The following is a 23,808-nucleotide window of genomic DNA, read 5'->3' as shown; positions in this document are numbered from 1 at the left end:
CCCGAGGCGCGCTAGTCGGAAGTTCTGGAATGTCACCCGGGGCCTAAGGGTTAAGAAAAGTCATACAAAAAACTTATTTACCATAAAAAAAATTTATGGAAAATTTATTCCATTTTCATGCCATATCCCAGACTTAGTGGTCACAATTTCTAAATTTCATATGGGAGAAATTCTGCAATCTGAGGATCCATAACATTTTAAATTACAGTACAGCATCTCATAAAATATATATTACAATCTTCCATCAATGTTGGTTTATTTACTATAAATATACAGTAGTATTTCAGAAAAAGCATTTTCTTCTTGTAGTGTTATTGGTGGCTTTATTAAGTGGCAGGGAGACAGTGGGTCACTCTCCTTATGGATCATCATCATCTTTTTGGGCTGCTGGCTGATGTTTTGGGGTAAAGAACTTGTCCAATGTGGTTCGTCACTGATGGTGCAATTTCTCAGTGCACAGCTCCTTATATCCCCTCATGAGATTCTTCATTTCTCTTTTAAACTTGAGGCTGCATTTATGGTTTGGATCAAGTGTCTCAGCAGCTTGTATTACTTCCTGCAGTTGACTGAGCATTGTGGATAAAATCTTTGTTGACATTTCACGAGATGATGCAACTTCTGTACAGGTCCTCCTGTTCCTCAGCAGCAGCTTGCTCTTCTTCCATCAACATTAAATCCTCATTGAACAGATTCTCTCTGTATGACTCAAACAGCTCTACTACACCAGCCTGGTCTACTTCCTCAAAACCTCCATCATTTGCCAAAGTTACAATGTCCTGCTCCACCTGATCCAACATCTGGACCTGAGGAAAACCTTGGAAATATGAACACAATTTGGCCAAATGTTCCTCCACACACCATTCATAGTTGTATTTTTCACCTCACCCCAGGAATCGGTAATAATGTTTACAGCATTCAGATGTTAAATTTTCTCTAGAAATTTCTAAGTGATTGCTGATCCGCACTATCAAGTGTAGCTATAAGTTGTCTAATTGTCCTGCATAGTTAGTAGGCCTTAAAGCTGGCAATCACACCTTGATCCATAGGCTGTAGCGAGGAAGTTGTGTTCTTGGGCAGATATTCAACCCTGATGTTAGGTGAAAGGTCATTAAGGTTAACAGGGTGGCTGGGAGCATTGTCAAGAAGTAACAGGGCTGTGTTGGTAAAATTTTGATGGTTACTGTACCTTTCTACAGCAGGACAGAAGTAATTAGTAAACCAATCTTGGAAGAGAGTGCCAGTCATCTGTGCCTTCTTATTGGAGTGCCATATTACCCGGTACAGGTTGCCTGGTTTTGATGTGGCCCTCAAAAACCCTGGGATTTTGTGAGTGGTACACAAGCATGAGCTTTAACTTGAAATCTCTTACTGTATTACCCCCAACAGAAGAGTCAAACAATTTTGGAAGCCTTTAACCCTGGAGCTGTTTTCTCCTCAGTTGAAATAAAGGTTTTGGCAGGCATACACTTCCAAAAGAGCCGGTTTCATCAACATTATACACCTGCTGTGGTGTGTATCCATCAACCCCAATTATTTCTTTTAATTCAGCAGAATTATTTTTGGCAGCCTCAGTACCAGCAGCAGCACCTACCATCTTGGTGTTGAGTAGGTTTGAACCTTTTTTGAAATGTTCAAACCACCCTTTGTTGGCATTAAAGGGATTTTCAGCTGAGGTGCCACCTTCTTCCTGCCTTAAATTTGTGTAGACTCTTAGCCTTCTCCTGAATCACCATTGTGTTAATGGGCACGTTCTGCTTGATCTGGTCCTCTATCCATACACCAAGAAGCATTCCATATTTATCATTACATTGCTTTGATGAAATTAAAGAGTATGGGCTGACAGTGGAGTAGCAGCCTGAGCACTAGCCCTAATTTTCTCTTTGTTATCACTGATTGTACTGATATTGAAGGTAGCCACGCCCCAAATTTAGGCAATGGAGGCCAGTTTCTCCCCCTGGTCAAACCTCCTTAACACATCTAATTTTATCTTTAAGGTAATACCTTTTTGTGCTCTCTTAGCACCACTGCTAGCACTAGCATTTGATGACCTCTTTCCACTCATCTTGAACAGTACAATATCTGTAGTACAATCCAGAAAATGAGAGACAGCAGAACATTGGCTGGAGATTCAAGAAGACATAAACCACTCTTTTTTTTCTGTTGTTGTGGGACCGTTGGCACCTTTGTGCTACCACAGATGCATTCGCACATAATATTTAATTTTTTTATTTTTATAAAAATGATAAAAAATTGCAATATTTTTTTAAATCTTCAAAATTCCGTAAGGGCAAATTTTTTTTCGTAACCTGAAATTATGGTCAAATCTCAAAATTACATGACCCAGGGGGATGCCTGTATTTATAGCTACTAGTTGCCAAGTCATATAAAATTAATTATTCTACAGATCTAAACCCATAGGAGCCCTTAGCAAAGCCTAAGCACCCCTGGCATAACATGACATAAACTACATTAGTGACCAATTAGCGTAAGACAAGTGATGATGTAATTTACGTCAGTGACTATTAAAGAGGTAAAGAATATATATGTGTAAAGCTAATTTTTTGCTGAAGAATCTCACTTAACCCTTAAGCCCCGGGTTAGGGTGCTGCTGGCTGTAACCCCCCTCCCTCCCCCACGGGGATAAATCGAGAAATATCAACTAAAAAAAAAAAAAAAGTGGCGAGAATAGGCAGACATTTTGGAACGTCACACGGGGCGCGCTGGTCGGATGTTCTGGAACGTCACCCAGGGCCTAAGGGTTAAATAGTCATTACTAGAGGATGCACATGTAATAAGGAATATTTATATTTGGTAAAATAATTGACATGAGCAAGTAGTTCACTTGCTTGTGCAGTACAGTAGAGTACAGTACTGCATAATGAGTTTCCCTTGAGGGGAGTCTTAGTTTGTAAGGCGAGAGATGGTCAGGACAATGTGTCCAGGGGGAGAGTAAGCTATTTTGCCTTTGCTTGAGGTACAAAAGTCTTGATTCATAAAAAAATAGTTGTCCAATATAAATTGTAATGTTCGAAGACTAAGATGAGAAAGAAACTGAAATAAATAAAGAGAGAATTATAGCAACTCCTCTGTACTGTACACATCCTACAGTGTAAATAAGAATAAAATTACTCTAAAAAATAGGTAAAGAGACTAGTTAAATGTAACTAATCTTGAGGGCAATCGGCTAATCATGAGGAGTGCAGAAACTTATTCTCATGGTCCATATGGATTCCACCATGTATAATATACAGTACTACAGTATTACAACTGTCCAGATTTAGAGCATGTTTTCCCAGACTACAAACTTACAAAGAATAATATAGTGATACTGTAAAAAGTTCTCAGTAGACCACTTGTGGATAACAGTGCAATGATAAGGGAAGAAAAAATGTGCAACTGGGATTAATAAATGTGAGGTGGAGTAATGTACAGTACTTACAATGACACAGTTCTTCCCAATGTAAACATAGGATCCTACCACAACAACATTGACAATTGATCATTCAGCAATAAACACACTATCACTAATATGAAGAGGAAAGAGCTCCATCCCGTGAAAAAATATCAAATATCAATTACGTAAAGTATTAAGAAATTTTCTCTAAGGATAATTATACTGTGAAGGAGCAAAGAATGGTTATGTTCACACTGTAATGTTCAGTTTTCATTATACAGTACTGTCCTCTACTTTACTTAAATAGTAACTGTAAGAAGGTAACTTACCCTTTGCTGAACTTCTTAAATGGTCTTCTAATGACAGCTTTGGATGATATGACGCACAGGCGGCCGACTCGAACGTTGGCTAAATCCCCCCGAATGATGACGCCAATAAGTACAATGACTTTTCCACTTAGCACAATGCTCTGAGAGCTGCATAACACATTGCCACAATTCACACGGTTCCTTGTGGCCAAAGGAGTTCTGGTTATTTTAATACGGAGGAATAAATACTGAATTGTACTGTACAGTATTTGCTACAGATGACTCCTTACATAATGTGTGAAACTAAATACTGTTAAAAATTACTGATGTTTAATTTTTGTTGAGACCAAGATGGAGTAACTGTTCACAAATCATTTCTCTTGGACAGTAACATAAGCACAATTAATAGTATAAATGCTGACTTTGGCCCAAACATTATTTAACCATGAAGTAACAATATACTGTACTGTAATTGCTTATGTTTGGTTAGGATCACGTCAGGTAAGACTACATTATATTAATGTTCTGTTAAGGTTATATTATGTTAAAGTTATGTTAGGTTAACTTTATATTCTGTTAATGTTATACCTGTAGCTTGTTAAGTATTAATGTAACCTGACAGGTCAAAATTGTTCAATGTTTCAGTGAGATCTTCTACTATATGTACTAATTCCATTCTCCAAGTTCCAACTCTATTGTGTAAATACTGTATTGATATATGATGCAATCCACAAACACAACTTATATGTTTATTTAGAGTTATTATACATGTGATGCAGTCTGTGTACACTAGGGATACATTTTAAACATGTGCACATTTTTGTTGTTAGTGGATGGTGGTATTCTGTATGATTGGGTCTCCTGTGCAAATATGTTTATAATTATTATATACAATAAAACATATTGTAATGTAATTGTTTCATTTAACTCCATCTTAATTAATTTATATATGTACAGTAGACATGATGTAGTATAGTAATAAGTCTGCAATAAGCTTGAAAAAAAAAAAAATAAAATATTAAGTACACTAAAAACAACTGTGGGAACTAGCCAATCACATTGCTGAGCGTTGAACAAAATCCATTCAGACAAAAACTCCATAGGACAAAATCCCTCTAGGATAAAAATCTAATCAAACCTAACAACTTTGGGAACTATCACGATTAAAAAATGTTTGAGTTTAACCTACCAAACAGTCAGTGTCAATCTCTCTTTCTTACCAACAATTCCTGTATATATGGGTGTTGGCCTCCATGGTAAACAGTTATATGAGATACAGTATTCTATAGAATGTTAAATGTCTTATTTCTTATAGAATAAATAAAATAAATCAACTTTCCCTAACTTGTATACTGTAATAATAATTAGCCCGAGTTCCCACCTAAAAGTACAGCTCCTCCCCGACTTACGATGGGGTTAGGGACCCAAATCCAGGTCTTAAGTCGAAATGGTCGTAAGTCGAAAATGCTTAAATAATACATAGAAAATCTAAAATGGGTGTCTCTTTTTCTTCTCAGCACCACAAAACTTTCAATTTTAAGCTTGCCAGCCATTTTAAAGTGAATTACAGACGAAAATTTTGTCTGTGTACTTAAATTGGGACTCGAAAATACTTAATTTAACAAAATTTTGGTACGACTGAGGCAGGTTGTAATTGCGGGTGGTCGTAAGTCGAGTCGGTCGTAAATCGGGGAGGTGCTGTAGTGCTATGCCGAGGCAAATTTAGTGTTGTAATATTTGTGAACTAGGTGCTTTGATTATTTGCTATTCCAAGCAACAGTTATTTTGACAAGATGTGAGAAATTTTCTTGTATACTGTATATTGATGTATTACTTATGTAAGAATTTTCCAGAATGTATTGCATGATTTTTTATGGTTTACTTACATATTGTAAGCCTAGATTATTCTAGAACCCTTCAGGCATATCTCGTTCAGACCTGCAATGCCTGGATGTTGCTAGAGTGCTCTAGGTATCTGACGAGCCATATACAAACATCCGTGAGTTGCCTAGGGAGTGGGTCGAGTTTCTGCTCAGAGTGAGAAGAACAAGCCAAGTGACAGCTAAAGAAAATTATTGTTCAAGCACTGTGAATTATTGTGAGCGATATAAATTGATAACATGTTACGAATATTATTATTTGAAGTATGAAACCAAATATAAAACTTCGGAGATACTGGATCTGTATAATAGAAAATAAAACTGTACAGGAGTATGATGGAAAGAATACAGGGCAAGTAGATTTTGATCCTGGAAAGGGACTACTGCCCCTGCCCCCACTAGGTTCTTTTTGGGGAGGGGGGCAGAGAGGTGCCTTGATAATAGATAAGTCTTCTTGCTGTATCTTGGAAAATTATGTTGTAGAATATTAGAGGATGAACTATTTTCTTCTAAGCAATATTATAAATTGTAGGGTTGAAGGGCGATACAATACTCTCTCATTTTCAGCTATTCATTTACATTCAGGCAATGATATAAATTTGAAGCAAAGAGGGTTTTTATAATACGTCTTCATGGCAGCAAATGTTTATTTAACAAAATCTAACATTTAATTTTAGTTGAGTTAATAATGAACTTGAAATATTTCCAAACTTTTCACTTTGCCTAACAGTTCATGCAACAGCTCATTTATAATGGACAAAACACTAGGTACATATAATAACAGCAACAAATAATAAACTACAGAAAGAGAACTTCATTATAAAGCAGATAATATAAACTTATTGGGGTGCTCCCTGCTGGCCACCCACCACCAAACTAACCATAACTAGGTATACAGTCCAAGGAGATTGACAAACAAATAATGGTAATTTACATGCATTTTGTTTAAACCTAAGGAAAAGCAACATACACCTGCCTCAGACCAACAGCACTTCTGAACATAACTCTTAGGATTATTCTAATTTCCATTATCATTATAAATTTATAAAGGTCATTCATCACACCATACTGTACTGTATAATATAAAAACACAAAAATACTTTCAATGCAGAAGTACTGATGGTCATAATTAAGAGGTATAGCTTTCTTTAGTCATGTTTACCCCGCCATTAAAGTACAAGAGGAATGAGACAATACAGTAAAGTATCTAACACATACAGTATACTCTAAAGTGACTATAATGTCACAAAATATTGCACTTGGTGTTTCTGGTGCATAGTGTTCTGTCACATCATTGCTGACTTACCTAAACATTGTCATCATTCACACCTGACTTAAGGGACTCGCATGACCTTATCACCGGGGTGTGCTCATCCTAGCCCAGTTTACAAGAAAAGTTACTGGGCAACCTTATAATAGTTAAACTGAAATACTGTACTAACATTGCACTTTAGTAGTACTCATATACAACATGAACAAGAAGATAAGCTAAATAGAAAATAAGATATTGAGAACAAAATAAGTCCTCCTTAATTCCAGCAACATGATGAAACTTTGAAAATTCAGATGAGTTTATGTTAAGAGTTAAAAGCAAATTCGCTTTAATATAATTTGTGGTGAGGGAAGTTTTGTCCAGGTATCCATAATATCCTTTATTAGTAGTATTTAATTTTGATTTAAATGTATCCACTGATTAATATTTGCAATTAAATTAATATATCTGAAGTTAAAAACCCAGTTTTGTTATGCAGCATTAGAAATAAATACAGTAATGTACACTACTGCACTATACAGAAATACATACATGTATCTTAACAATACTCACTACTTAATTCAATGGTCTTTTAAAGTTGCAAAATCTAACATTTAGACTATAGTAATAGTGAACTTAAAATGATATTACTTACAAAGATACACAACAAATACAAAATGCTGAATATAATTCACTTGTGGTAAAGTGAGTCACTGTAAAGTGCCTTATGTAATAAGGCAACTTGTTTTGAAATTAATAAAAAAAATAAACTAAGATATACAGAACACACACAACATAAGAGCCAACTGGTCTTCCACTAATAGGATAATGTGGTCTTCCCAACCTGAGAATTTGTTCTCTTAGTTTCTTAAGTCCTCTCACCTGTTTTATTTAGCAAAAAACAAATATATGTTACACATGTACTGTATATACACAGGCACCCAGCTCTGGGTACACAGGTATTAATAAAAAAATCTATGGTTTTATACTATAACTCTTAAGAGAACCCACTAGCTGGTGTCTGCTAAGTATCAGAGGAACCAGCACCTGTTAGGCCACCTACATCATAGCAGGGGAGAGCTTGTATGAATGACAGAGATAATAATATGAAAGCATCAGTCAAAGTAACATCATCTGTTGTTCAAAGTAACTTCATTTATAAGTTAAAGTAATTTCATCTGTAAATCAAAGTAACATCATCTGTAAGTCACAATATTATCATCTACAGTCACTGACAAATACTGTAGTGAAGAAAAACAAAATATCATAATTAATGCACCAAACATTATAAAAGGCTACCAGACACCTAACATAAGCCAACTTACACAGGGAAAAAATAGAGGTGATTCTACATACTGTACCATTATGAACTCTTCAACAGCAAATTAATTCTGTGCATCACTAACTTGAAAGCAAACCTGATTTGTAATAAATATGTCAGACTCAGGAACCTAGTATCTTGTCCAGAGGAAAACTTGACCACAGCTTTCCTTAGTGTGTATATCTGTCAGAGGCGTGCAAAGTACTGAAATTTGTTACTCATGTTAAACTACAAATAATTTGACAATCAATTAATGTACTTAAATTGAAGTAAAGTATCACTCAAGAAATATACTTCAGTAAGAGTAAAATAGTTCAAATACTGTATACTCAAGTAGAAAAGGTAAGCTCACAAACATAACATCGATAATATATAAACAATTCATTAGAGAATGAAGTACACATATGACAAACAAACTTCATTAGCAACAATGGAACCAAATAGCTCACTGTCTGTTTCTTCAACTTAGATAATTGTTCAGAGTATGGTCAAGGAGGGCCAGCCCTCTCAGCAATAGAAGCTCCATTTGACCTTTTCAACCCACTTATCATCTTCAGCATTTTAACCAGTTTATCTAAGACTGAGTTTGCCATCCACTCAGTGTTGATACCACACCATACTTTTGTCTTCTTTTTTGGTGGAGTACTGTACTATCTCCACTGTTCTGTATCTTGGGTTCTCTGCATCACTCATTGCTTTCCTATTTACAACTAAGGTAAAAATATCCACAAAATCCAGAAAATATCTGTGCAGCTTCATAAATCACGGAACACTGTTCCACTCAGTACTATCGCTTTATGTTTGTTTGAAGGCAAAATAAAATTAATACTGTACTAAGCAAAGAATACAGAGCATGTCTGGCAGGAACCAAAAACCCTGGAAATATGTCACTTGACTCAGCTAGAGAGAGAGATGTTTAAGTCTAGTTACTTCACTACTCCACACCTCTGGTATCTGTGCGTGAAATTTACATCATAATCATGCATTTGCATTAGCTCTCGATTTATTTTTTTTACTGACTGTGAGCTGATTTATAAATTTTAATATAAAGATAAGATTGTGTTTTCTTAACTTTGAGTGAGTTACTTTAATGGCGTTTCAAATATATAGATGTGAGTGTATGTGTGATTAAATTTTAGTAATTATTTGTTTACTAGACCTTGTGCACTGTCCTATGTAACAAAATTTTACAAGAAATATTTCTACACAATCAACATGTACTATACTGCATTTTGTAAAAAATTATATTGTACGTAATTCACAGAGTAATAGAGATGGTTTGGTGCCATAACAATAAAAATAAATAAAAAAAACACCATCACATACAGTACAGTACTTCAATAACACTATCAGTACAATACAGTGGTTTAATATAAATGATACAAATTAAAAATCCAGAAGCTGATGCAAGATACAGTACAACCAGAGCAGATAATATCTTTACAGTACTGCACATGTACAGTATTGTAACTTTATTAACAATAAACAATAAAAATCTGGTAAAAATAAATAAGATATGAACCCAATACCATGGTACTGTATGACAAAAAGCATGTACTAATCCATTCACTATTATGGGGTACCTATACTAAACATATAATATAAAGAACTTGTGGCATTAGGAGCCAGATCATTACATTTCTGGCACCATTTCCAAAAATATAGAGAAAGCAATACAAAAGGAACTACTGTATATTTTTGAGTCAACAATCAGGGCTTTTAGTCAGAAAAAGAAATACTGCACCTTTAAAAACAATGATCTCTTTTAATCTCTACAAATTATTCGTATCACGAGATGTATGAAACAGTTTCTTGATCATACACTTAAAATAAAGAGAGCACTGCCTGTACTACGGGTGCAAATGCTCATACGGTTACCGAGATGAACACAAAACTTGAACAGGCATTGACAACATGCCAGGAACTAATTATGTCTGAGGATGCTTGAAATCACACAGAAAATGGTATTTTGTTTAAATTCGGCAATTCCAAATATTATGCAAATCCACGTCAAGTCCGTATCATGTCTATAAAATAAACACCTATGCTTGACTATTTTACTACACTACCGTACGATGTGTTTCAAATTGATCTGACCACATAGTGACACATAAGGTGTTTTGAAAGTTAATCTAAAAAACAAAACAGCATACCAGGCATCTTCTATTATGACAGTAAAAAAGCTTACAAAAAGAAAAGCATATGTGAAAATAAGCAGAGCATAAGTACATTATAAGTGTAGTGTGGAATTTTCTCATTACAGTATTCTCCATATCTAATATGAACCTCCATTCATTCTTCACAATAATATCATCACAAACTAAAAACTTATAATTCTTAATTTGGTGTCAGTCACTGCAAAACAAATGTGCAAGAATCAAAAGTGTCCTCAAGTCCTCCACATGAAACCCAGTGCTCAATTCAGTCCATACCATAAATAGTTATAGTGTAATTATTCTGGGTCTCAACAATTTTAGGGAGGCTATTGCACTAAAACATTCATGACAACGGACAGCACGAACAAATACAACCTAGCCTAACAATCCTGTACAAGGTACTTACTAATTTTAAGGCTAGGTTTCAATAGATCATGATCTTGCTGTTGTCTCCCTTGGGAATGGCAGATTGAGAGAAAGAACATCACAGCTGTATTTCAGCCAACATCTTCAAGGACTATGAAATGTTTTAGATACACATTTTTTAATAGACGACAAAAAAATTAACTTATTAAAAAAAATTATCATCATCACAATATTACATACCAAGCAACAATCGAGACATTACTTCACTCGTGACAAGCACCACACAGTATTTAATATACAAAGTGTTGTCTTGACACTAAAAAATTACAGCACTCAATAACCAATGTCCATTACGTTATTTGATATTAATGATTGTAGATACAGTATCACCTTGTTAACATTTTCAAAATGAATGCTAATTACCAACTTGATATTCAAGTTGGGATTCATATAAAGTGATAATAGAAAATGTCTACTGTTTTAAGAAACATTCACACTTTGCACCTTATTTAAATATTTTGCTACAAAATAATAATGTTTTGTACATAGTAAATCCTTCTGCAAATTTTTGACGATATAGCATATCAAACTGGATATGTCAGCTTGATCCCTTGGAAACAAGAGCAAAAAGATCATTGTAAATAGAGGGATGAGAAAAAATGTTATCAAACTGGCAGCATATTTTGCCATATGAAATCACAGACATGTATACTCACCATAAAAAGTTCTCTTAACACACTAAGGGTCATACAATAAGACAAAAGTAGGAGGAGAAATCTGAACATTGCACTCAGAGGAAGTTTAATTGCAAATTAAATGACTTCTTTTCACCTGTAAATATTAAAAAGACGAGTAACATATATTATTATGAAATATCGAGAGCCATTTCACAACCAGGCATACCACCAACCATTCTGAGATGACACGAGCAATAGTGCTTATTCCGAAATCTGTTGTGCCCAGCTGTTCGAGAACTTTTTCTGGAGAATGTACATCACTGTGTAAATATTTTTGTAAACTTCACGTATATAAAATGAATTATCTTCTTAAATACATGTAACTTGAACTTGAAACATGGAAAACATGTGACAAATACATAACTGTGTAACTGTATATTTTCAGCCTTCTGGCTGCCAAGCTCTTTCAATAAACCATTAATTATTATTATTATTATTATTATTACTACAGCAACTACTCTTCCAGCCTCTTCTAACATAGTCAATATTTGTACCGTGTTGAAAGGTGTCACAAATACGTAAACCCAATCAGTGTCCTACATGAATGACTGCCTCTTAAACTGTCATCATCCTACCTAACAAGAGTATTACCGTTTACTGCATTGACATGTTGCCCACAGCCATATGTGACCTTCAGCCGACAGAGACTTGAATTAGGTGCTTCACAATGTAGCTAGTTATAACTTATATCCACACTGTCTCATCAAAATATATGTATTGATACAAGAGTTATACCTCACACAATGAAAAGTTTACCAGCTCCTAAACATTATATCTGTACCATAGTGTCTGTTTTCAATGGGCGTGCTAAAAAAACCTTATCTTTCCACAAAACACAATAACAATGAAAAAGAGAATATAGGTATGAAACAATTATTCTTTCTGCATAAAAAAAGATTGATTTATCATTAGACTCAGGTTAGCTTTTAGTCCTTGTTGTTGAGGTCTTTACTCGGTGGTTCTTAATCTTGGGGTCCAACTCCACATGGGGTCATGAAACATTATTACTGGGGTGGTCCAACGAATTACCCAAAAGTACCCAAATGTACCCAAAAGTAACCAAAAGTATATTAAATCAGGGTAAAATCTTAACGAATATATGTTTTACATCAATAAAACCTGATTAATAATGTTTTCATTGAAATGAAGTCAAAATAAGAAATAATAAACAGCAAAAAAATGCAAAATTCCAAAGAGTCACCTATCCAAAATGGAGATATAATTACCGATGTTTCTGTTACTTTGGGGTATTTAACATAGCTGTAGGATTTACTTTTCGTTAGGTTAGGTAAGTGCATCACGATGGATCTGAGTTATCTCCCTTGTTCACAAACTCTTTGGAATTTAGCGTTAGCCAATACTAAAAGTTTTTCGCTGTTTATTATTTCATCTTACAAATTATTTTTACAAAATTACACTAAAAATAATATTAAACATGTTTTGTGTATGTATAACAGATACTCATTAAGATTTTACCTTTATTTGCTATACTTTTGGGTACTTTTGGGTAATTCGTGGCTCTCTTACTGGGGTACACAATGGAACATGGATAAAATGAGAAAAAATTGAGACCCATTGAATCTTCCACTGTAACATACAACAGACTTAATCAATTGATTACACCAGCTATAACAAATTTTAAAGGTGCATCATATACAAACACATGTTATGCAGCTGACCTTCATGCACTAATGAGTAGTGCTCCAAGATTAAACCAAGTGGTAAATTTGAAAGCAATCCAACTTCCCACTGAGTGACATCCTCTGCTACTTCTTTGTCAGTAGAGTAAATTGCAGACACCTGTAATAAGTATGCTTTCATTATCTAGATAAAAGTTTTATATATTTGGTGAAATTCTTACTCACAAAAGGGTTGGAAAGGTATGTGAGTGAGGACCTCTGGTCTAGTGTAACATAGAATATCACAAAGCCATTAATATTGACTACCTATTACGGTATTGAAACAGTACACAAATTACATATTACAGTACTACTGTACTTTATATCAAAAGTAGAACTCATTTAAAACTTTCACACATTTTTGGATAGGAACTATAGACAGCAATAAGGGGAGTGACTTGTAATATAATGTGGGTTTAAATTACCTCTCTTGCTTATCAGAAATACTATACATATACTAAAAATGTTTCCTTTTCCTTGGCCACACTAAGATGCCATGACCTTTGTTCTGACTTACTACAGTACTTGAAAACTGTAGTGTTTAAAAACTACAGTAGCGCAATTATTAACAAAGAAGCCCTGAGAGTGAAAGCACACAAGCAACTGCATATCATATATCAATACAATTCCTGTACTACTGTATTCTCCTCGTTAAATTGGGTAAAAAAAATTCATTACACTTGCACTTGGAACAGAAACAGTTGACAAAAACAGTCATAAGTAAAACAAAATACCTGGTATATCTCCATAAATGTTGTTCAAAAGGGGCCTGATAAATGGTGTGGAATACAATTTCTACATTACATGTACTACTTACAGTTTTACTCCAGATGTAAACCGAAACCCCAAAAAGCTCCTCAATATCAGCGTATGTAAATAAGGGAATGATGAGTTTGATATATAATGTATAAACAGAAATCATCAGGAATTTGTTCTAAACTGGAAAAAAAAAAAACTTGAAACACACAATCTATGGAAATATTCACATACCTCCTACATGTGACCACTACTTATTATATAACACAGACAAGACTTATAATGCATAGGCGCATTTATATAGTGGATCTACAACCTTTTCAGATGTATTAATTACATTTAACTAACATTACCATTCTTATAAAATTTTTCATTTATGGCCTTTATATATATATTTCTATTTCTTGAGTACAGTGCAGTACACTATTACACAACATTTCCAGCACTATAACGTGATGGTTTTGTGAGATTTTATGTTGCAATTACCACACGTATATGACTAACATGAAGGCAATTTTCACTGTCCAATAACTGAACTAAAAATACAGTGCCTGTAATTGACCTGCAATTTAATTCAAGACTTCATTTTTGGCAAACTTAAAACACTGCTAGACGACTAAAATATGAGATATTTATCATAAAATTAATATAAATTTAAATTTTTTGTTCAAATAAATACATTAATAAACCTTAGTCTAAATTAAAAACAGTGCTGTATAACAGCTAATTTAGTATACATAGTCAATTATTCAATGGATCATCAGGAAATTCCTAACAAATTGACAATAAAAAATTATTATCAGTTTAGATAAAAAAATACTGTACTCACAGTTATAACTACTGGCTAATGCCTACCTTAATCAGTCCACCAAGCTTATAACTGTCACCTGAAATTTCTGGCAACAATATTCAATTAACAATAAGATCCTTACCTATCAGTATTGAAAAGCATGGTATGAAGCCAAAGCCAAAATTAAAAACTTATACAGTTCTTCCAATTTTATCATGATTTCAAACATTTCTATCACATTAAAAACACCAGAGTTTCTTTTTTTACCACAGCATTGTATAAGTGACAATACAGACTCAAGATTCACTCTGTTTAACTAATCTGGGAATTTTAGATTTCTTGGGAGTTGATGTTGTTATATCATCATCATCATGAGAGAGATCAGATGTGGAGGAACAAGATGATAAGTCATCCTCTGTAGAATCTGGAGTATCTTGAAGGAGGTTAATAGGCACTTCTGCAATGTGAGAATTATTAGGATTAGGTTCACAGCCATCTGCATCATTCACCAGTGTTGAAGTTGGAACATCTGAGGATACAACAGGTGCAAGCTCTTGGTGGACAGCAGTTGGTACATGGACTTCCTCCTCCCTTAACTCTGCCTCAGCTTCTGCTCCTTCAGATTCTGTCTCTGAATCCCCTGAATTCGACTCTTGCTTTGAAATGTTGGTCGAGTCAGGTGTCTGAGAACACAAGTCGTCAGATGTCGTGACTGCGGCTGGTAAGGTAGAAGCTGATGTCGTGTCTTTTACAGGTGGTGAAGGATGCTTTGAGGATGAATCGGGTTCATTTTCTGAGGAGTCAGGATTTAGTGACTTTATCTCATTGTCTTCATTTACACTATCATCTGTTTCAGTCGTTTCTGGTAATAAAGACGATTCAACCTCTTTCTGAGCATCTTCGTCATCAGAGCTCTCCAATTCCTGATGGTCTGAATCAACAGGTGAATCTACTTCAGAAATAACTGAGTATTTTGTTACCTCAGGCTCCATAGTACAACTAACTTCATCTGCAAGAACAACTGAGGTAGATGGGGCAGAAGGGCCTGAAGCAAACGAGTATTCAGTAACTTCTGGCTCACTGCTGTCCGTCCCAGTACTTTCTGTTTCAGTATCTACACTGCCCTCTTCTTTAATAACTGGCAAAGGACTGCCGTCTCCATCAACTGCATCCAAATCATACTCCTCATCAGAATCAGGAATATATGCTTCCAAAGGAATATCAGAAACATCTAGAGGAATATCAGAAACATCTAGAGGAATATCAGAAACATCTAGAGGAATATCATGTGAAGCCTCCAAAGGAATATCTGATGAAGCCTTCAGAGGAATATGTGATGAAGCCTCAAGAGGACTATCTGCTAAAGATTCATGAGGAACCTCAGATGCATGTACATCACTATCAAACTGAACTTCTGAGGGGGTATTCAATGCAGACTCAACAGGAACATTATTATCCTCTGGAGCAGTATCAACTGGAACCTCTATGGGAGCATCTACAACCATAACTGGTTCACTAATGTCAATAACATGTGGTTGACTTTCAGCATCATCTACACAGGAAGGTGTGGGTGCTACTGGGATAACCTCCTCAGGTAAATCACTTTTACTGGATTCTGTGTAAGGAGGTACAGCTTCTTCAGATGATACACTGGACTCAGATTGAGCCCTGGAATTTTCGAGAGGTTTGCTGGTTTCCAAATACACTACTGGGGGGTATACAACTTCCTCTTGAGGTACCTTTTCAGGGACCTCTTCACATATTTCGGAAGATTCTACTACTTCAGTTTCAGGAACTTTGTCATCCTCTGTTACTGGCTCAGGTATATTTTCAGAAGCTTTTGCCTCAATAGGGGACTCTTCTGTCAAACTGTCTTGTGGAAGAGGATTAAAATCTGATTCTGGTTGCGAGATACTTTCATCACTGACAGTTTCCATTGGCTCATCAGATATCAACTCATTAACAGGCTCTGATTTTTTTGTATCTTGAACAGGCTGAAGCTGTTCAACATCTTCCTTCATGAGCTGAGGAGAAGGTTCATCAATTGGCAATTCTTGAGGCACTGATTCAGCAGCCTTACTCACGGGTATAACATTTTCCTTCCAGCCATAATCAGTTGCAGGATGAGGGGCAACAGTAATCTTTGGCTCAGTTGGTTGAGGGGCAACAGTAACCTTTGGCTCAGTTGGTTGAGGTGCAGTGGCTGGCGGTGTGGAATCCAACATAGTAGTAGGCTGTGGATTTTCAGGTTGGATTATTGGCAGTACAGGTTCAGGTGTGGGCGGAGTAACTGCCATGAGGGGTGGAACAGATACAGGGTCATTTTGAGACTGACTACCTTTAAAGGGAGGAGTGTTGGCAATGGGTTCCTCATTTAAGGATGAAACTGAAGATTCTTTTTGAGGGAGGGATGATGATAGCTTAGGGCAGTGTTCTGGATCAAGGCTTGTGAGTTTAGGACAGTGTTCAGGATCAAGGCTGTCATCATGGGGAACACATTCCTGCATCAATAAGCCATCTTCTTCATCACTGAGGGTTACAGGTTTTTTAACAAGTGGAACTGGAATGTACACAGGTACTGGAGGATGGCCTTCACCCTCTGGATTACCCTGCACAATGGGCCTGACATTTTGTGGTGGACGATTATCGGGAGGAATCTCCTGGAGAACGACAGCAGCCGGGGCAATAAAACCTAGAGGAGCAACATGATTCAAGACTGGGGCAGTTTCTTTCTCATGCATAATTTTGGCTGGTGGAACTTTATCCTCAATTGGAACAAGAACATCATCCTTCACCTTAGGAGTTCCAGTGGATTTATCAGTACTGTCTGGGATATCAGAGGCTGGAGACTTTATATGACCATTGCCTATATCAGGTTCATCTAGAGATATTTTTTTAGTATCACTTTCTTCATCTACTGGAGCAGAAGCTTCCAAAGGAGCATCCTCAAGGTTACCATTTACATCAGGATCAGGGGTAATTAAGGGGCCATGTTCAGAATCAGTTGGGGGTTTGGATCGGAGTGGGCGAGCTCGAAGACATATGTAGGCATAGTAAATTCCCACTCCTAAGCCAATTAAGGCTAGAAGTAACACAAGCAACCCGGCTGCAGTTAGGCCACCACCTGCAACACAACAGAAACACTGCATTAACTTTAATATATGACAATGGATATATGAATAACAAAAACTGAATTAAAGTTATCCCGCATATGATACTCAGATTGTAATCCAAATTTAGGCACTCTTTACAGGATCTTCTTTAACATAACCCAAAACTCAAAGTGACACCCAATTTTAATCTGAAAATGAGTCAAGATCCTCAAAATATAACAACAGCTGAGCAAGGACATCTTTTTGCAATAAGAAAATCTAGGGAATATACTTTTGCTACAAAACAAAATAAAGACTCATAAGGAAAAATTTTGATTGACTTCAAGACATTTATTTTTTTGTTAATTTCATTTCAGTTGCCTATAATTGAGTCAAAGTAACACAAAAGAAAAACATCTACAATACTGTATTTCAGTTTTAAGTTGAACAACAAGATTTGAAAAAGTATAGGAGCCCATCTATTGAACTGTTGAGCTCATATAACTCCTAAAACAGAATATGAGTAAGATACAAGGGGTTTATTTCAGGTCACACATGCCTTTATGATATGATAAAACCACAGCCACAAGTAACAAAAAAAAAAAAAAAAAAAATCATCAGAAAAATAAAGGGCTCTGCTGCAATACCACTAGTACTATATTACTACATACAAGCTGTCAAACAGTAGTTTCTATTCATACTTCTAAGGATATTAATCACCCTTAGCCATGAAACTATAGCATGCAAAATTTTTTAGATAACCATATAAATATCAATATGAACATGCAATATAATGAATGGAAGAAGCCAATTTTCCCCACCATGTTTGAGTGGCAGCTTAATCAAGGGGCAACAGAGGAGAGTGGGGTGTGGATGTTGCTAGTAGAACTTGTTGAGGACGATGTACGTCACCAGCCATATGATGAACCCCAGGACAAAGATACCCAGAAGAACGAAGAACATTATCATCCATGGGTTCATATCTTCCTCTGGAATAAGGATATGGACCACGAGGATGACAGTGTGTGACTTTGGTGGACATCTGCAACTTGTTGCCAGTTGGGAGGTGGCAAGCTTAGTATTGTACAGTGTATACTGTACCACAATCATCAATGTCCTGAGACTGTATGGTAGCATATAAACTGTGTGGTGGTGTTATGATGGTGTGGTAGCACTTGATATGGTAGAATGCAGACTGTAGGATGAAATTTAATGGTATAGTGCATTACTGAATGTATAGTGGCCTGTTTTATGTTATGGTAAAATATTGATTGTATGGCAGACTGTACTGTACTTTGATGGAATAATAAAATAAGGATTGCATAACGGCATTTTGATGGTATGGTGGACTACTGTACTTATTGTATGGTAAGATTTTGATGGTATGGTGGACTACTGTACTTCTTGTATGGCAAGATTTTGATGGTATGGTGGACTACTGTACTTATTGTATGGTAAGATTTTGATGGCATGACAGAATAATGATTGTATGATGGCATTTCAATGTATGATATATAGTAATGCCGAGTCTCCTGAGACAACTTAATGGTATGACAAATTAGTGATACTAAAGCTGCATTTTGCTGATACGTATGTTGGAATTTTTATGGTTCTGTATAGCATAATAATAATCTTACGGAAACCAAATGTTCATTTTAAAATTTAGTTCAGTGTCGGGATTATTTATTCTTTTTCTAAATAATGGATTTGGAAGATAAGTTTATAGATATTTAAATGCCATACTGTACTGCACTTTAAAAGCTGAAATGCAAAATAATGTCAATTTCTTTATACAAAGAATTATTTTTGTTAGATTGATGGGTGTTCATACCACCACCTTTGTCATGATTCTTAATAACTTTCCAGAATGCCATGCGAGAATAAAGTGCCCAATAAAGTGGACTGCGGTGCAAGTACTGACAGGCGATCATGAACAAGTACCATGTCCTCACTTCATGTCAACAATGCATATCCAAGCTCTGTTATAGACAGCAAGCATAACTTAAGTAGTATTCCATACAGCAAGTTAGTTTCTAATAACTGTCTTGGTATAATTAAATCTTTGGTTGCTGACCTCATGTCCTTCAAGCTGCTCTTGAGTTGTCGAAGTGGATGCAGTGACAATCCCAATCAGTGTGAGAATCATAATAAAAAAATATTTTAAATGATACAGGCATACAATACTGCACTTTGATAACATGAAGCGGCAACCCTGAATCTGTACACTAAACAATACTTTTGTCAAAAATGAAGATCCCAAAATTTATTTGTTCAGTAATCACTTCACATGCACATTCCAGGCACCAATAACCTTCATCCCTAATTTCTGATAAACTTGTTGACTAATCTCTGATTGTTTACCTGTCAATCTCTCCCGCATAAAAAATATATAAATAAAATTAATAAAACTAAGATAAAAATAAATGATCCTATCATGAGCAAACTTTCAAACTAGTGGCCTTCATCAGAAAATTTTAGAAAAATTCACTGACCACTTTTTAAGATGCTACAGTATAACAATTTCATCTTTTGTGATTTTGACTTCTTATGTGCAACTTCTCTCTATGTCAATTTAGATATACTGTATGTACTGTACTGTACAGGTAGGTATACAGGGGGTCCCCAGGTTATGAACGGGTTCCGTTCCTGAGGACGTTCTTAAGTTGGAAATGTACTTAAGTCAGAACAAACGCAATGTGCATACCGTACTTACAGAACAATGTTTTATATATATATATATATATATATATATATATATATATATATATATATATATATATATATATATATATATATATATATATATATATATATATATATATATATATATATATACAGTATATATAAAACACTGCAGGCCACACACCACACATACTAATTTCTCTAAATCTTCTGCACTAGAAAAAAAGGTGATAATCCCTGCTCCACAAACAGGCTATGTTGAAGGAACTGTAAGTCACTGAATAGTGATATCTGACAGGAATACAGACACATATGAAACGTCACTGAATAGTGATACTGTATCTGACATGTATTGATAAATACTGATAACGAAACACGAATACAGTACTGTACTGGGTCTGGCTCAGTTATGGAAACTGATCATTTGCTGTTGAACCATTGATGAGGCTGTAAAATTTCTCTTGTATAGTACTGTACAACATTTCCAAATAAATACAGGGTATTAATACTGTACTGTACTGCCATAACCTCTATGGCCACAATCAAAATTACAATAACAAACATTGTATGATAAAGTCCCTACCCACAGAGATAAAAACTAGGGTAGGTCAAGTTTTATCATTAGCCATCATTCTGGACACAAACCATAAAATATTAAAGACATTTTAACTATTAAATAACCAGAGGAAAACAAGATTTTGCTGTATAAAAGAGCATGATGTCAATTGGTTTAAAAAAAACTTATTTTTAAATGCCACAAAACTGGTTTCCTACTGTATTTGTATGTACTGTAATATGCACACATTAACATGTACAGTTGCCAGCTAAAGTCCTCTCACAACTTGCTACACAGGGCTGTGGGAGAAGTTTTGCTGGCAACTGTACATTATACACCTGTCTCCCACAATATATCATACTTAATCATGTCAATATACTGTACTGTATTCAGTGCTATAATTTCTTCACCTATTGCATGGACAATAAGATAACAAATGTCTTCTCTTAGCATCCGTTTCTTGGTTGGAAAAAAAAAATATATTAGCAAGACAGCCAAGACTCAATATAAAAGCAGATCTTCCCCAGGAATAAAGAAAATACCCTAAATTGAAGTTATAAATGAAAAAGATGATGACTACACAAGCTCATCTGAAACGTTTCCACTCAAACGTGGAAGCCAAACCCCTCCCTCCATGATAACCATTCAGGGTTAATACAGAAATGTTTCCCCAGTGAAGGAGACAACAGGAGCAAATTTTTAACTTATCCCCAACAGGTTATTTGTTATGCATATAAGTTCCAGTTGTTTTTTTTAATTTATGTACAGTATACAGTACCATGAGGTGTGCAATACTGTACAAACTAAAAACTAAGTTTGTGTGTGACCTGTTGACCAATGTTACTACTGTATTCTGAGATGACACTGGTACGTTATATTATGAGACACTGTACTTGTTGTTTCTGCCATTATTATGCTGTTCTATATTTTGGCGATAACATTAACAATCGGTAAAATCTAAATTAAGCAATACCTTGCTGAACAAGTATCATAAATTGTATCATTCCTCCCTTGGCTATATATTTTTTAAAAAAGATACAAACGATTATTTCCAATAAACATGAGAAAATGGGGGTGGGGATAAAGATATGATGCCCTTCTTCGCACAGTGAGGGTGGGGCACATTCCCATCCCCTCATGGTTTACGACTCAGCCCATTCTGCAAACATACTGTTCATTACAGTATTGATTTTGTCTTTAACACCCATACTAGTACGGATAAACCCCATTTCGTCACCAACCCGGTTCGTCACAAAAAAAAAAAAACACATTTCGTCACCAATATCAAATCCGCTTCGTCACCACTGGTATTAGAGTGACAAATTGTAAGTTATTGTTTTACACGAATAGATATTACACATGTATACAGTCGACTAGAGAATTAATGTCATTATTATCCATGAATATTTATTATTTGATAAAGAAAACGATTAAAACATTGGTAAATACATAAAAATACAAAAACAAATGAAGAATTACTGTTATTATTCTACATGAATATTAATTATTTAATAAAGAAAACGATTAAAACATTGGTAAATAAACAAAATACTGTACAGAACAAATGAAGGTGATCCGACACCAGCACATAAACCACCGAGCAGCAAAGAACAATCTCTCTCTATACCTCCTTGTCCCTCTTCTTCACAGAGAAGCCTCAGTGGTTGATTTGCAATTACAACTAGACAAGTTGAACTAGTTGATGAGTACAAGTTAAAATCATACACAAGAGAAGCAAATCATGACAAACAAGCCCGTCCCTGGAAGCTGTGGGATGAATATGAAGAAAAAAAATATCACTTATAATTTCCAATAAATTTGTCAGTCTTCTTCCAAGCTTGTACGACTACTATCAATGTTTTTATTTATTTATTTTTTAATTTTAGTCTTTCACATATTGTTTACGTGAGATGATTGCAGGCGTATTAACAATGTTTTTATGTTGGTTTCGTTTTTGTCTTTAATAAAATTGTTTAAGTGAGATGCTTGCAGGAGTAATGACGTTTTTATTTTTTACTTTCGTATTTAATAAACTGTGTTAGTGAGATGCTAGCATGATCCAATGTATTGGTATGCCGAGGCATAATTTCGTAATACATTTTTGTAAATTAGGTGTTTTGATTATTTTCTATCCCAAGCAATAGCTATTTGGACAAATTTAGTGAAATTTTCGTGTATATATTGATGATTTAATTATGTAAGAATTTTGTTATGTATTGCCCTTGAAATGGTGATGGGAATGAACGCGGTGACGAAACGGGTAAAAAAATGTGGTGACGAAACGGGTAAAAAGTGGTGACGAAACGGGTAAAAAAATGTGGTGACGAAACGGACACACCCCACTAGTACCAATGCTTTTCCAAACATTCTCAACTACAATTACATGTACATCTTTATGATCAAGTGGTGATACAAATATCTACTTTCCCCCATACATTTTTCAGCAAATTCGCTCACTCTAATTGTAAAAAAAAGAAGAAAAAAGTCAAAGATACCGTACAGTATATTTTACAAAATTACAACTTTCTCACCAAATTACACGAAAGAGGAAACCAACCTCAGCGCACCGAGGAAGATTATCCACCTAACATAATCTTGCTACCAGTGCGATCGGAACTACAGACACTAGGTGTACAGTACGTATTATGTGTAACAATGTATAGCACAGAAATTGGTAAAGTAGAAATAACAATAAATGATTTTTTTTACGTTTCAAAGATGACATACTGTACGTAATAAGTATGCCAAGTATGCATAAAAGTACACCTTGACTTAATTAACGCTGGACAAAAAAGGCGTGAGTAAGAAACATATACAGTAGTTAGTTAGCAAACTAAAA

At 35.2% G+C, this 23,808-nt stretch overlaps 1 protein-coding gene across 5 annotated transcripts in view; it reads right to left on the bottom strand.

Moving 5' to 3' along the window:
• Nucleotides 1-6,215: 6,215 nt before the first annotated feature.
• LOC121876702 (titin-like) overlaps nt 6,216-23,808 on the bottom strand; it is a 94,660-nt gene continuing 77,067 nt past the window's right edge. For 3 of the 5 annotated variants that reach the window (XM_042382051.1, XM_042382049.1, XM_042382050.1), the window contains exon 3: nt 14,037-17,763. In XM_042382051.1, coding sequence (XP_042237985.1) covers nt 14,936-17,763 — 2,828 coding nt within the window. In that variant the 3' untranslated portion in view covers nt 14,037-14,935. Of the gene's footprint in view, nt 11,288-12,752; nt 17,764-23,808 lie in introns of those variants that run through there. The other 2 variants (XM_042382048.1, XR_006090802.1) reach the window with 2 other exon arrangements.

Source organism: Homarus americanus, unplaced genomic scaffold (assembly GCF_018991925.1).
Source record: "Homarus americanus isolate GMGI-L3 unplaced genomic scaffold, GMGI_Hamer_2.0 scaffold43872, whole genome shotgun sequence".
In the NCBI taxonomy this organism is placed as follows: domain Eukaryota; kingdom Metazoa; phylum Arthropoda; class Malacostraca; order Decapoda; family Nephropidae; genus Homarus; species Homarus americanus.
Note: the sequence above shows the minus strand (reverse complement) of the source record. Positions and strands in the feature narration are given on the sequence as shown.